This window comes from Nerophis lumbriciformis, linkage group LG18 (assembly GCF_033978685.3).
Source record: "Nerophis lumbriciformis linkage group LG18, RoL_Nlum_v2.1, whole genome shotgun sequence".
NCBI lineage: Eukaryota > Metazoa > Chordata > Actinopteri > Syngnathiformes > Syngnathidae > Nerophis > Nerophis lumbriciformis.
In genome coordinates this window covers 17,766,102-17,780,277 of record NC_084565.2, presented here as the reverse complement: position 1 = coordinate 17,780,277, position 14,176 = coordinate 17,766,102, and the positions used below count along the sequence as shown (strand labels likewise).

The 14,176-nt window shown below is 38.7% G+C and overlaps 1 protein-coding gene across 1 annotated transcript in view; it reads left to right on the top strand.

The window, feature by feature from the left end:
- Positions 1-14,176, top strand: part of faf1 (Fas (TNFRSF6) associated factor 1) — a 239,744-nt gene that overhangs the window by 211,970 nt on the left and 13,598 nt on the right. Inside the window, exon 18 of the mRNA XM_061977764.2 lies at positions 882-1,097. Within this exon, the coding sequence (XP_061833748.1) occupies positions 882-1,097 (216 nt within the window). The remainder of the gene's footprint in view (positions 1-881; positions 1,098-14,176) is intronic.

The window sequence follows — 14,176 nt, the reverse complement described above, 5'->3', positions numbered from 1 at the left end:
AAACTCATTTTAAGATGTACACACACTAAGTGTGTGTATATATATATATATATACTGGTATATATATGCACACACACAGTACAGGCCAAAAGTTTGGACGATTCGATGCGTTTTCTTTATTTTCATGACTATTGGGAAGTGAAAACCATTTCAGGTGACTACCTCTTGAAGCTCACCGAGAGAATGCCAAGAATGTGCAAAGCAGTAATCGGAGCAAAGGGTGGCTATTTTGAAGAAACTAGAATATAAAACATGTTTTCAGTTTTTCACCTTTTTTTGTTAAGTACGTTTGTACATAACTCCACGTGTTCATAGTTTTTATGCCTTCAGTGACAATCTACGGTGTAAATAGTCATGAAAATAAAGAAAACACATTGAATGAGAAGGTGTGTCCAGACTTTTGGCCTGTAATAAATATATATATATATATATATATATATATATATATATATATATATATATATATATATATATATATATATATATATATGTATATTAGGGCTGTCAAACAAACAAAAAATATATCTATATATATATTAATCACACAGTTACCTGAAAGGCGGTACGGGTTGTTATATGGTCTGTAATCAGGTCAATGGGCTTTTGGAAAGTATTCATAGTGCTTCATTTTGTTATCATACAGCCTTATTCCAAAATGGGATAAATTAATTTTTGTCCTCAAAAGTCTACGTTGAATACCACATTATGACAATGTAAAGTATTTTTATATTTTTTTACAAATTAATTAAAAATTAAAAAATAAGAAATCACATGTACATAAAGTATAGACGGCATTTTTGTGAGGGGCGCCCCGATTTTTCTCGCTAAGGCTTTTCGAAATACAATGTGCTGTACTGACCCCACTGTTTTCTTCCTGTCAGGCTATACGTTTATCATTGGCGCAAACCCTACCGCCGGAGCCCGAAGAGGAATCAGGAGAGCAGATCAGCAAGTTGCGAATCCGCACGCCCAGTGGCGAGTTTCTGGAGAGGCGCTTCCTAGGCGGCTCTAAGCTCCAGATGATCTTTGACTTTGTGGCTTCCAAGGGATACCCTTTCGACGAGTTCAAGCTCCTTACAACCTTCCCTCGCAGAAATGTGAGTTGTGTAGTTAGTATTTTTATGAAAACTATTTTACATTATCTGTGGTCTGTTTACAATTGATGAGAGTGCAACACAATAGAAAGTAATTTTAACACATATTGCCACACACATTTTACATTTATCCATAATGTCCACTTACATTTTAACAAAAAAAAATGTCTCTAGATCCCGCTGTACATTATTTCCAGCATATTGAAATTGATTCAATAATTATTTTCACATAATGGTGATAACTCTTTATCTCTCTTTCTCCCGCACGTATTGCAGTTAAATTAAGTCAGTATGAATAATAATATTGGTGTAGTAAATAATATTAATAGATTTTTTGTAAATGACAACATTTCATTTGAGCTGACCTGTTGTCTTAAGATGCATACAATATACCTATCTAGCTGTACATTATGGTGTACAATTTGAGAATGCCCAGGTGGATATAATATGGTTGTCTTCAACCTTACATTTTTGTTATTTGAGATCCCCCACAAATAGAAGGGGGGAAAAAACAACTGCTAGTTAGCTAGGTTAGCAAGGTCTAGACTTAGACAAACTATTCTTAGTTATTCTATTAGGAAATGCTGCAAATAAAGGCATTTTACAGAATAGGAGTGCCTTTCTTTTTTGCAGTTTTATTAACTACTAATTTGTGCTTGTCTACGGTGGTTATTTAACAGGGAGTTGTAATGTTTTCTAAGAGAAGAATTGTATTGTTTATGTATTGCACTGCAACCTTTTGTTAACAGGAAATGTGGACTGTTAATTTGTCCACCTGGGCCCACCTACTGTTAAGCGCGTATTAATTAATGTGCCTGTTGTGATACTGTACAATATGACTGTAAAGATACAGTCAGCGCTAACAGTAGTAATCTCTATGGTCTTTCTTCTGACATCAGCCTTCTGTCTCTTGCAACCAAGTCATGAAAAGTGCTTGTACGCCATGCTGCATGGTAGCAAGTTAACGAGCACTATTTTAACTGCTGGTTTAATTAGCCATGCTGCTGGAAACAAAACTGAGATTTCCATCAATAAAGATAGGAGGTGTGTTTGCATTGAAATGCATGCCTGCATAGGCTTGCCCAGGCAGTGTGCCATAGCAGCCCTCAGAGACCGTTATGGCACAAACATCTCACGCAAGCGCACATATTAACACTCAGCTCACACTCTTCATTTTGTCACACATGCACAAATATTTTCAAGCAAACACATGCCCCACTCACAACTTTGCCACTTAAAGTATTCACAGTTTTCCATTTATAAACAAGAGTAAATGTGTTTAAGACTGAGATAAAGATGTGTCTGCATCAGAGATGAAGTTCCTGAAAAAACAGGATGGCTGTTAGGGAGGGAAGCTAGGGAAGCTGTCTGATAAGGAAATGACCAGAGAAGACAAGTGTAAATATTGAAAAGAAAACTATAAATTATTGGAGAGAGGCAAGAATGGTTGGGTTGTGTGGATAAGTTGAAGTGCCAGTGAACACAGGTCCTGTTCTAATCCAGCAGATCTGTGTTGTAATTAAATGAGAGGGAGCATAGAAAGCTTCCATCTTGTCCAGACGCTCTAAATGTTGCTCTGCCAGGATCAGATGATGGAGCACTATTGTGTTTGTAATGCTGCACAACTGTTGACATGTTTTCCCTTCTCTGCTTCTGTGTAGCATTGCGTTGTCTCTCTTTATTTTGTCATGTTCTTCTTCCTATGCCTGCTTTCAAACTTTTGTGCAGTATTCAGGTCAGTTTATTTTGGATCATCGCCACTTTTTAGGCCTATACATTTTTTTAACGGGACCTCAGCTCTCAACACAGGCCAAACATTGGCAATCATCTTTGTTAAATTTTGCTAATTTATTGCCATTTAATTTCTATGTACGTGTCAATACATAATTGTTGGTACATTTATTTATTTCAGTAGTTAACATGAAAAGGTGAAACAAGTAGATTTTTTTCAAGGTTATGGCCCTCCAGTAATATTTTTCAGGCAGTAGCATATTACAAAAATGTGGTTAAAAATGGCACAATTACTGGATGGGCTAGGTATCATGGCAATTTTCCCTAATCGACTATTTAAAGGCTAGAGTATACAAATTAGTTGTAAGTTGGGTCTTAAATGCTTCTACCTAGATAGCATCTTAACTGTTTTACCGGGAGGGCATTCCAGAGTACTGGAGCCCAAATAGAAACTCTTTTTTTGGGGCTTTGGGAATTATGAATAGGCCGGAGTTCTTTGAACACAGATTTCTGGCCGGGACATATATTACAATACAATCAGCAAGATAAGATGGTGCTAGACCGGTTTAGTATTTTATATGTAAGTAGTAAAACCTTAATGTTTCATCTTAAGTGCACAGGAAGCCAGTGCAGGTGAGCCAGGATAGGTGTAATATGATCAAACTTTCTTGTTCTTGTCAAAAGTGTAGCAGCCGCATTTTGTACCAACTACAGGGAGACCTGAAAATATTATGTTACAGTAATCGAGACGAGACGTAACGAACACATGAATAATAATCTCAGCGTCGGTGGTGGACAAAATGGGACGAATTTTAGCGATGTTACGGAGACGAAATAAGTAACACTCTTAATGTGTGATTCAAATGAGAGTTGCGTCGAAGATAATATTGAGATTCTTTACCGAGTCGCTTTGTGTAATTGTAATACCGGTAGTTGTCAAATGTTAAGGAGGTATTATTAAATAGGTGCCGGTGTCTCGCAGGACCGATAATCAGTATACCTGGTTTCTTAGCATTGCTTGACATCCATTGTTTAATTTAATTTAGACACGCCTCCAGGTGACTACAATCTGGCGTGTTGGTCAGCTTTAGGGGCATGTAGAGTTGGGTGTCATCAGCATAACAGTGAAAGCTAACACCGTATTTGCGTATGATGTCACCTAGCGGCAGCATGTAGATGCTGAAGAGTGCAGGGCCAAGAACCGAACCCTGTGGAACTCCGCACATTACCTTAATATACTCCGAGGTCACATTGTTATGGGCATCCTGTCAGTAAGTTAAGAGTTAAACCAAGAAAATGCTAAGTCTATTATACGTGTTTTGATATGCTCTAATAGAATGTTATGATCAACGGTATTGAAAGCAGGGCTAAGATCAAGTAGCAGCAACATGGATGACACATCAGCATCCATTTTTATTCATTATGTGAGTTAATATTCTACGAGAAATGCTATGTGTGCAGGAATTTTTCAGCCTGGCGATGGTTAGTTCTAGCTTAACTGACTCCTCACCTGGGCTAACTTTCCTGTGTTTGAGCTTGCTCTAGTGTAGTTAGTCAAGCTTGACTCAAATAATAATCTATATTTCTGGAGAAAGCGATGGCGCCTTCCCGATTATAAATAAATGATAAATGGTTTATACTTGTATAGCGCTTTTCTACCTTCAAGGTACTCAAAGCGCTTTGACAGTATTACCACATTCACCCATTCACACACACATTCACACACTGATGGCGGGAGCTGCCATGCAAGGCGCTAACCAGCAGCCATCAGGAGACAGGGGTGAAGTGTCTTGCCCAAGGACACAACGGACGTGACTAGGTGGGGTTTGAACCCCAGTAACCAGCAACACTCCGATTGCTGGCACAGCCACTCTACCAACTTCGCCACGCCGTCCCTCCTCAGCAAGCCCAGTTTGCCCCAGAAAAAGGGGCCAACTATCAATAAACCTTACTCCCATTTCTCTACAAAAAACGCAGCAGACTTTTCCGGACGTGATGTCACTCACTGGCCAAAATTTAATGTAAAGAAATAGACTGATGTGACAACAGTGGCAGTAAGTTGAAACTAAAAAAAGAGAAGTGAATATAAAAAAAGTTGAAAATAAAAACCTGTAAAACTTTTAAAAAAAAAAAAAAAAAAACTGTAAAAGATTGAAGATAGTCATCGCAAACATCATATTACAAAAAATATCTAAAAAAAAGTAAATTTTTTATGTTTGTGTTTTATATTTTAATCACAACTTATATAACAAATACCATTTTGTACAATACCTGGTTTTACTTTCAATAACAAAATATTTAATTGCCAATATTTTGTCTTCATAGTCAGTAGCCATCATACGTGACTCAGTGACAAATATAAGGCAAAAAAAACAGTTTCAGTCAAATATATACAATGCATGACCATTATGTTTTATTACCTGAATGTGTTGCTCAAAACCAACATGTGTGGCGTAAATCTGTGCCAACAAAAGTTGCAATGACCTCAATTACTGTATATTTATGGCCTGCGGAGAAGCAGGTGGTAATGCTAGTAAGTCCTTAAGTGTATTTTGTTTTGCCCCAGACAGATTGTTGTTGGAAGTTAATGTTAGCATAGTGTGGTGGTACTACTGCTGCTGCTTCATGCACGAGACTAAAATTGGTGGCAGGATGGGGGTAACTGTTATCATGCTTTATGAATCTACACGGCAAAATTAAAAATAATCTAAATCCATAATCGATTAAATCGATTGTTTCACCCAGCCTTATTCACTGGTTGCATTGATGCTGCACTGATAGTGCATTTATTTTTCATAATGCCGCCATCCGGAGGTCTGGAATTAAAAAGTGACTATTTGAGTTGCACTGCATTAAGAATGTGGTGAGACAATAACAACTACCGGTACTTGGAAAAATGGAGGTTAGTGATTTTTATTTTGGAACAAAAGTTTATGGCGCATCTTGGGTCCAGTGCAACTCTTTGTCTGAGTCTTTTTTTAACCATACCCTGATCCACTGCATCTTTTCTAGATGTGTGGAGTTAGATAAGAAAGATGCATATGTATAAATATGATATTATTATTATTCCTGCAGATATTAATGATAAAGTAACATTTATAGAGTTGGTAAAAATCTTAAAATACCTAGGTTCATTGCAGATGCATTCCCAGTTGCATCATTTGCATACAGAGCCCTGAGATAGTAAATCATTGATGAATTGCTAAAGTTTAGGAAGAAATGTATTTGCAGTAGAGCATACAGACACAGACCTACAAAAAAAATTACCGGTAATAGCAAATATTAAAAAAAAGTTTTAAACAAATAGCTGTGCACAAAAGAATATGAAAAGAAAAAACTCTGGTCAAAAAGTTAACGGGTAAAAAAGAATCTGGCAGTGATGTAGTTTTTTATTTTACAAACCCTGTTTCCATATGAGTTGGGAAATTGTGTTAGATGTAAATATAAACGGGATACAATGATTTGCAAATCATTTTCAACCCATATTCAGTTGAATATGCTACAAAAACAACATATTTGATGTTCAAACTGATAAACTTTTTTTTTTTGTTGCAAATAATCATTAACTTTAGAATTTGATGCCAGCAACACGTGACAAAGAAGTTGGGAAAGGTGGCAATTAATACTGATAAAGTTGAGGAATGCTCATCAAACACTTATTTGGAACATCCCACAGGTGAACAGGCAAATTGGGAACAGGTGGGTGCCATGATTGGGTAGAAAAGTAGATTCCATGAAATGCTCAGTCATTCACAAACAAGGATGGGGCGAGGGTCACCACTTTGTCAACAAATGCGTGAGCAAATTGTTGAACAGTTTAAGAAAAACCTTTCTCAACCAGCTATTGCAAGGAATTTAGGGATTTCACCATCTACGGTCCGTAATATCATCAAAGGGTTCAGAGAATCTGGAGAAATCACTGTACGTAAGCAGCTAAGCCCGTGACCTTCGATCCCTCAGGCTGTACTGCATCAACAAGCGACATCAGTGTGTAAAGGATATCATCACATGGGCTCAGGAACACTTCAGAAACCCACTGTCAGTAACTACAGTTGGTCGCTACATCTGTAAGTGCAAGTTAAAACTCTCCTATGCAAGGCGAAAACCGTTTATCAACAACACCCAGAAACGCCGTCGGCTTCGCTGGGCCTGAGCTCATCTAAGATGGACTGATACAAAGTGGAAAAGTGTTCTGTGGTCTGACGAGTCCACATTTCAAATTGTTTTTGGAAACTGTGGACGTCGTGTCCTCCGGACCAAAGAGGAAAAGAACCATCCGGATTGTTATAGGCGCAAAGTTGAAAAGCCAGCATCTGTGATGGTATGGGGGTGTATTAGTGCCCAAGACATGGGTAACTTACACATCTGTGAAGGCACCCATCCAAGCAACGTTACCATGGACGCCCCTGCTTATTTCAGCAAGACAATGCCAAGCCACGTGTTACATCAACGTGGCTTCATAGTAAAAGAGTGCGGGTAATAGACTGGCCTGCCTGTAGTTCAGACCTGTCTCCAATTGAAAATGTGTGGCGCATTATGAAGCCTAAAATACCACAACGGAGACCCCTGGACTGTTGAACAACTTAAGCTGTACATCAAGCAAGAATGGGAAAGAATTCCACCTGAGAAGCTTAAAAAATGTGTCTCCTCAGTTCCCAAACATTTACTGAGTGTTGTTAAAAGGAAAGGCCATGTAACACAGTGGTGAACATGCCCTTTCTCAACTACTTTGGCACGTGTTGCAGCCATGAAATTCTAAGTTAATTATTATTTGCAAAAAAAAATAAAGTTTATGAGTTTGATCAAATATCTTGTCTTTGTAGTGCATTCAATTGAATATGGGTTGAAAAGGATTTGCAAATCATTGTATTCCGTTTATATTTACATCTAGCACAATTTCCCAACTCATATGGAAACGGGGTTTGTATATTCATATGCTCTAATCACTGTTAATATCTGAATTGTGTGAATTACATTCATATAGCGCTCTTCTCGAGAAACTCAAAGCACTTTACATAGTGAAACTCATTATCTACATCTTATAAGCTACATTTAAACCAGTGTGAGTGGCACTGGGAGCAGGTGGGTAAAGTGTCTTTCCCAAGGACACAACAGCAGTGACTAGGATGTGGGAAACCGTATAGGACCTTGATTTATACTATAAATGAATCTCCGAATCCAAATTTTCGTAGAGCATCTAAAAGAACATTCTAATTCACTCTGTCAAATGCTTTTTCAGCATTTAATGAAACAACAGTGTTTTTTAGATTATGAATAACAAAATAGTCTATCAAATTGAGTAGACGCCGAACATTGTTGGATGATTGTCTACATTTGATAAAACCTGTTTGATCAAGATGTTCTATATGTGGAGTGACTTTTTCTAATCTTTGAGCTAATACTTGCAGATAATTTTAAGATCAACACTAATCAAGGAGATTGGCCAGTAACTTGTTGGAAGTGTTAGGTCTTTATTCGGTTTCAGCAAGAGACTGATTATAGCAATTCATGTTAGGAGGAAGGAATCAGTTTTCTTTAATCTCTTAAGCCTTTTTTGTAAATGTTTGAGCTAGCAGTGACCAGAATGTTTTGTGGAACCCATCAGGCCCTGGTGCTTTATTCTTTGGCATCTGTTGAAGAGCATAATGAATTTCAGTTACTGAAATAAGTGGATCTTATTTTGATACATGCCCTGTTTTTAATTTAGGCAAGTCTATATTATTAAGAAACTTCTCAATATATGAAAGAAATGGGTCAGTCTGGGACATATGTAATCTAAGTTTTTGTAAAAGTCTCTAAAGATAGAAATATTTCCTCAGGAACGTATGTAATGTTCCCAGCTGAATCTTTAATGGATGTAAAACAGGTGCCCATTAAGTTGATCGCGAGCTACCAGTCAATCGCAAGGGTGTGTCGGTCGATCGTCAGCCATGCATTAAGAAAAATAGTCCTAAAAATTAGCGATCGTCAATCGCCACTTTGACGTCACTCTCGTCACTTGATCGACAGTCACGACACCCGAGGATCTCGTTAAATGACGCTGGGTGCTGCGAGCTTAGTGTGAAGACAAAAAACGACTGACAGGAAGGCGAGAAACACTTTTTTATTTCAACACTATTGCGCCTAAAGACCGACCACACAGTTCCTGTTTTCACAGTAAACGTGCTGCTCCATCCTGCCTGTACTAACAAATTAAAAACCTCAGAAAGCTAACACACAAGCTACGGAGTTTGCTGTCATGGTATTTCTTGTAAATTGTTTAAAAACGATTATGGAAGCTGGACAAATAAGATGCCAAAAAACAAACTCTTTCATGTGGTATTGGACAGCAAGGAGGACTGTTTTCTCCTCCACAATGTAAATTCTAGGGCTGCGAATCTTTGAGTGTCCCACGATTCGATTCAATATTGATTCTTGGTGTCACGATTCGATTCAAAATCGATTTTTTTCTATTCAATGCGATTCTCGATTCAAAAACAATATTTTCCCGATTCAAAACGATTCTCTATTCATTCAATACATAGGATTTCAGCAGGATCTACCCCAGTCTGCTGACATGCAAGCAGAGTAGTAGATTTTTGTAAAAAACGTTTCTAATTGTAAAGGACAATGTTTTATCAACTGATTGCAATAATGTAAATTTGTTTTAACTATTAAATGAACCAAAAATATGACTTATTTTATCTTTGTGAAAATATTGGACACAGTGTGTTGTCAACCTTATGAGATGCGATGCAAGTGTAAGCCACTGTGACACTATTGTTTTTTTTATAAATGTCTAATGATAATGTCAATGAGGGATTTTTAATCACTGCTATGTTGAAATTGTAACTAATATTGATACTGTTGTTGATAATATTCATTCTTGTTTCACTACTTTTGGTTTGTTCTGTGTCGTGTTTGTGTCTCCTCTCAATTGCTCTGTTTACTGCAGTTCTGAGTGTTGCTGGGTCAGGTTTGGTTTTGGAATTGGATTGCATTGTTAAGGTATTGATGTGTATTGTTTTGTTGGATTGATTAATTTAAAAAAAATTTAATAAATAAATAAAATTTAAAAAACGATTTTTTTAAATGAGAATCGATTCTGAATCGCACAACGTGAGAATCGCGATTCGAATTCGAATTGATTTTTTTCCCACACCCCTAGTAAATTCTAAAATGTGGAAGCTAGCAGCACTACTGTGAATCATGTCTTATTCCAATCAATGCAAGTCATCAGAATCATGTAATACACCAACTTATATTCTTGTCTCCATGAAAGAAAGGAATCTATAGGTTATGGTTATGGTTTGAGTTTATTTCAAACATGCATACAATTAATACATGATACAATTAAACATGCTTGTATTTTTATTAAACACTTTTAACATGTTAACAAAAACAACTGTTTCATAAATAAATATGAAATATATATAATCATACAAATATAATATATATACAAATACAATATATAAATATTATATACATATATATATACTGTATATATATATATATATATATATATATACACATCCATCCATTGTCTACACCTTGACTTGGTCATTTGAAAAGTAGCTTGCCTGCTGAAAAAGTGCGGGCACCCCTGGTGTAGAACTTTTTTCTTTATTTACTTTAAGAGGGTTAGCCAAATGTATATAATATAATGGCTTTCCCATTACGAGACGATCGAAGCCCTCTTCAATATAGTCTTTGAGTGCCTCCAGATTGTAATATTTTAATATTTTATTTGCTTATTTTTGCCTTCATTTAATTTTGACAGATTGTGATCCGCTTGACTGTTTTTTCCGCGTCACGTATGCTCTTGCGAGACTACAGCATCATGTCAACGTCTCCACATCTTTAAGTTAAAGTACCAATGATAGTCAAACACACACTAGGTGTGGCATTTGACCCATCACCCTTGATTTAGCGCCTATGCCCTCACACTTTGCTCTACAGCTAAGGCTAAAGATGCATTCTATCCAATAAGATAAATCTCTCGGAAAGAAAACCTTTTTCTGCTCGTAGACTTCAACGCCTGGGTGGGCTCAGATACCTCTCCAAGCTGGGATTGGTAATCACAATGAGAACACGCAGCAGATGCTTGAGCTCTGCTCTTACCATGATGGCATCACCAACTCATTCTTCTCCTTTAAGGACTTTCTGTAGTCCTGTATATATATAGGACCCAACACTGGCACCAGCTGGACTTCGTCATAACCAAGAGACCCCTACTCAAACATGTGCTTGTCTCTCAAACTTACCACAGGGCTGACTGCGACACTGACCCAATCCTTGGTCAGCAGCAAGCTGCGTCTCTGACCCAAAAATATCAATTTCTCCAAGCAAATATGCCGCCCTCGCATAAACTCCACCAGAGCATCAACGCCAGAACAACGCGTTCATTTAAACAAAGCCCAAAAAAACTGCATGATGGAACCACATCCATGCATGTATGAAGCTGCCTTTTTGGAAAGAGTGAGAAAAAACGACAACTGATTCCTGTTGCAGATTGAGGAGATGGAGCCTGACTACAGCCAAGTGTTCCGCACTTCGCAACACTCAAAAACAAGGGCGACCACAGTCATCCTTAACAGGTTCTTGATTACTCGCCGAATGAGTGTTACAGGAGAAGTGTCGTAAACAGAGACACTCTTTGTTTCTTGGCTTCATCGGCCTGACTAAGGCATTCGACTTAGTCGAACCAGCCTCTTCAACCTCCTCTACAGGATTGACTGTCCCCCACCCATGTCCCTAAGTATGATCACATCCTTCCATTATGACATGGCTGACACCATCCAATATGATGGAAAATACTTGAGATTCCTTTTGAATCAAGAGCAATGTGAAGCAAAGGTGCGTTGTGGCCCTGACACTATTGGGTGTGTTCTTCTCCATCCTCCTGGGTTAGGTCTCTCCACAGTGTGAAGACTGCACTTTTCTTGACACCAGCAGTGACAGGAACCTCTTTAACCTGGCCCGCCTCAGAGGAAAGACGAAGGTGCTCAGAATCCTTGTCACAGAGATGATCGTTGCAGACGATGTGGCCCTCACTGCCCACACCAAAGAGGCATTTCAATGACTTATCACTCGCTGTGTCTTGAGTACTTTCTGGTCTGGACATTTTACTCTAGACAAGAATGCAAACTGAACATATTCCACATGCGCTGCCCCCAGGCACCACTTGGTATGCCCTCTTCACAAACAAAGTTGACCTACCTCAGCCAGAGGTGGTCGCACTGGTTAGGCCACGTGTGCAGAATGGATGATGGTCGTATTCAAGGCACATTCTGTATTGCGGATTCACTGCACAAACACGGCTCATAGGATATCCCACCTTCCGCTACAAGGACATCTACAAAGCGGGTATCGATGGAGCAGCAACATCGAACAGATGACCAGACCAGAGTCATTCAAGCTCTGCTCGGCCTGTTACCAAGTGGCTTATGGGCCCCACTTTTATCCTCGTTTCAGCCAAAGCCATATTGAGTTCTCTTGAGTGTGTTTTCAGAGTTGCTGCTCTCGGAGAGGTCAGATGTTATATCTGTTTTCAGTCTCTTTAGACCCACCTTCTTCTTCTCTGCTGCCCCCATGTCTGACTGGATAGCTTTCCTCCCACCTTGACCTGTGATGCCCAGGGTTCTGTAGGCCTTGCTAAGGGAATCCGGCAAATCCCAGACAGATTTACCTTTACAGCTGGTCTTCCACCCGTTTCTGCGTTAGTCTTCCACCAGATATTTTGTCCTCTTCCTCTCTTGTGCATCCCCTATCCTGTCCTCTCTAGCCATTGAAAGCTCCAGCAAGAGCAATTGCTCTGTGGTGCCAGAGACCAAGATGATTTGATCTGGTCTTCTCCAAGCCTGACTCTGAATCTGTCTGTGACTTTACCTTTCTTAAGGACAAAGTAGCTAATATTAATGGGTTTTAAGCTCAAGACATGACCAGAAGGTCGTCAGAGAACTGACCCCACGAGGATCTACCTGGCTGCTGGCACAGCAGTTGTTGTAACTGTGAGATCATCCATATAGGTGGTCGTCTTGTGCCCGTCTTGCTGAGCGGGCCGCAGCGTGAGGGTCTTGCCGACTTGACAAGCAAACAAGGTCGCAGCCGATGATTATGCCCACTTTTAATCCTTGCCAATCGGAATGCAGAAACTCTGTCTGAACTTGCTGTAATATTGCAAGATGATGTTTCACTTTCTGGGGAATATCATGTGCCACATCAACCATTTTATGTGGGAACCATCCTTTGCAGGATTATGCAAAGTGGCGGTATAGCTCGGTTGGTAGAGCGGCCGTGCCAGCAACTTGAGGGTTGCAGGTTCGATCCCCGCTTCCGCCATCCTAGTCACTGCCGTTGTGTCCTCGGGCAAGACACTTTACCCACCTGCTCCCAGTGCCACCCACACTGGTTTAAATGTAACTTAGATATTGGGTTTCACAATGTAAAGCGCTTTGAGTCACTTGAGAAAAAGCGCTATATAAATGTAATTCACTTCACTTATTTGTGAGATCCAGCAATAGTACAGCCAGGTCCCCTCAACCCTCTCTTGCCTTCCTAAAAGATGGGTTATGCATTATCGATATAATAAACATTTCTAATGCATGCCAATTTTTTATTGTTTCTATCACAACTTATTGTGCATATACTGCAACTCTAGTCCAACTCTGTCTTTATTTCACAACTTTCCTCAATTAGCCTTCGCTGAACTCCATCCATCCATCTATTTTCTACCGCTTGTCCCTTTCGGGGTATCGGGGGGTCGCTGGAGCCTATCTCAGCTGCATTCAACTCTATACCAGTAAATTATTCCCCGTTAAATAGGTTGCCCATCATCATCACTAGACTCTGTTGTTGTTATGGCCTTTTATTAATATCTCAATATTTTTAGGCCATGTCACGATACACGATATATATCTTGATATTTTGCCTTAGCCTTGAATGAACACTTGATGCATATAATCACACCAGTATGATGATTCTATGTGTCTACATTAAAACATTCTTGTTCATACTGCATTAATATATGCTAATTTTAAACTTTCATGCAGAGAGGGAAATCACAACTAAGTCAATCGACCAAAACTGTATTTATTAAACAGTTATTAAGCAGTGTTTTGTCATTTCAAAACTGAAAGTGCAAGATTGTGAGAGACATTTTAAAACAAGCTATTAGTGCACTTTTGTGCATGATGTCACCAATATGACATATGACAACAACACTAAATTAAAGTGCACTTTTTGTACAGAACACCACTGCAATATTTTAAAACAAATAATGTGCACTTTTGTGCATGATGTCACACAAGATATTTCAATAACTGTCAAATAAAAATTAGCTGCATAATAGAAAATCAAATTGTGTATGTCCT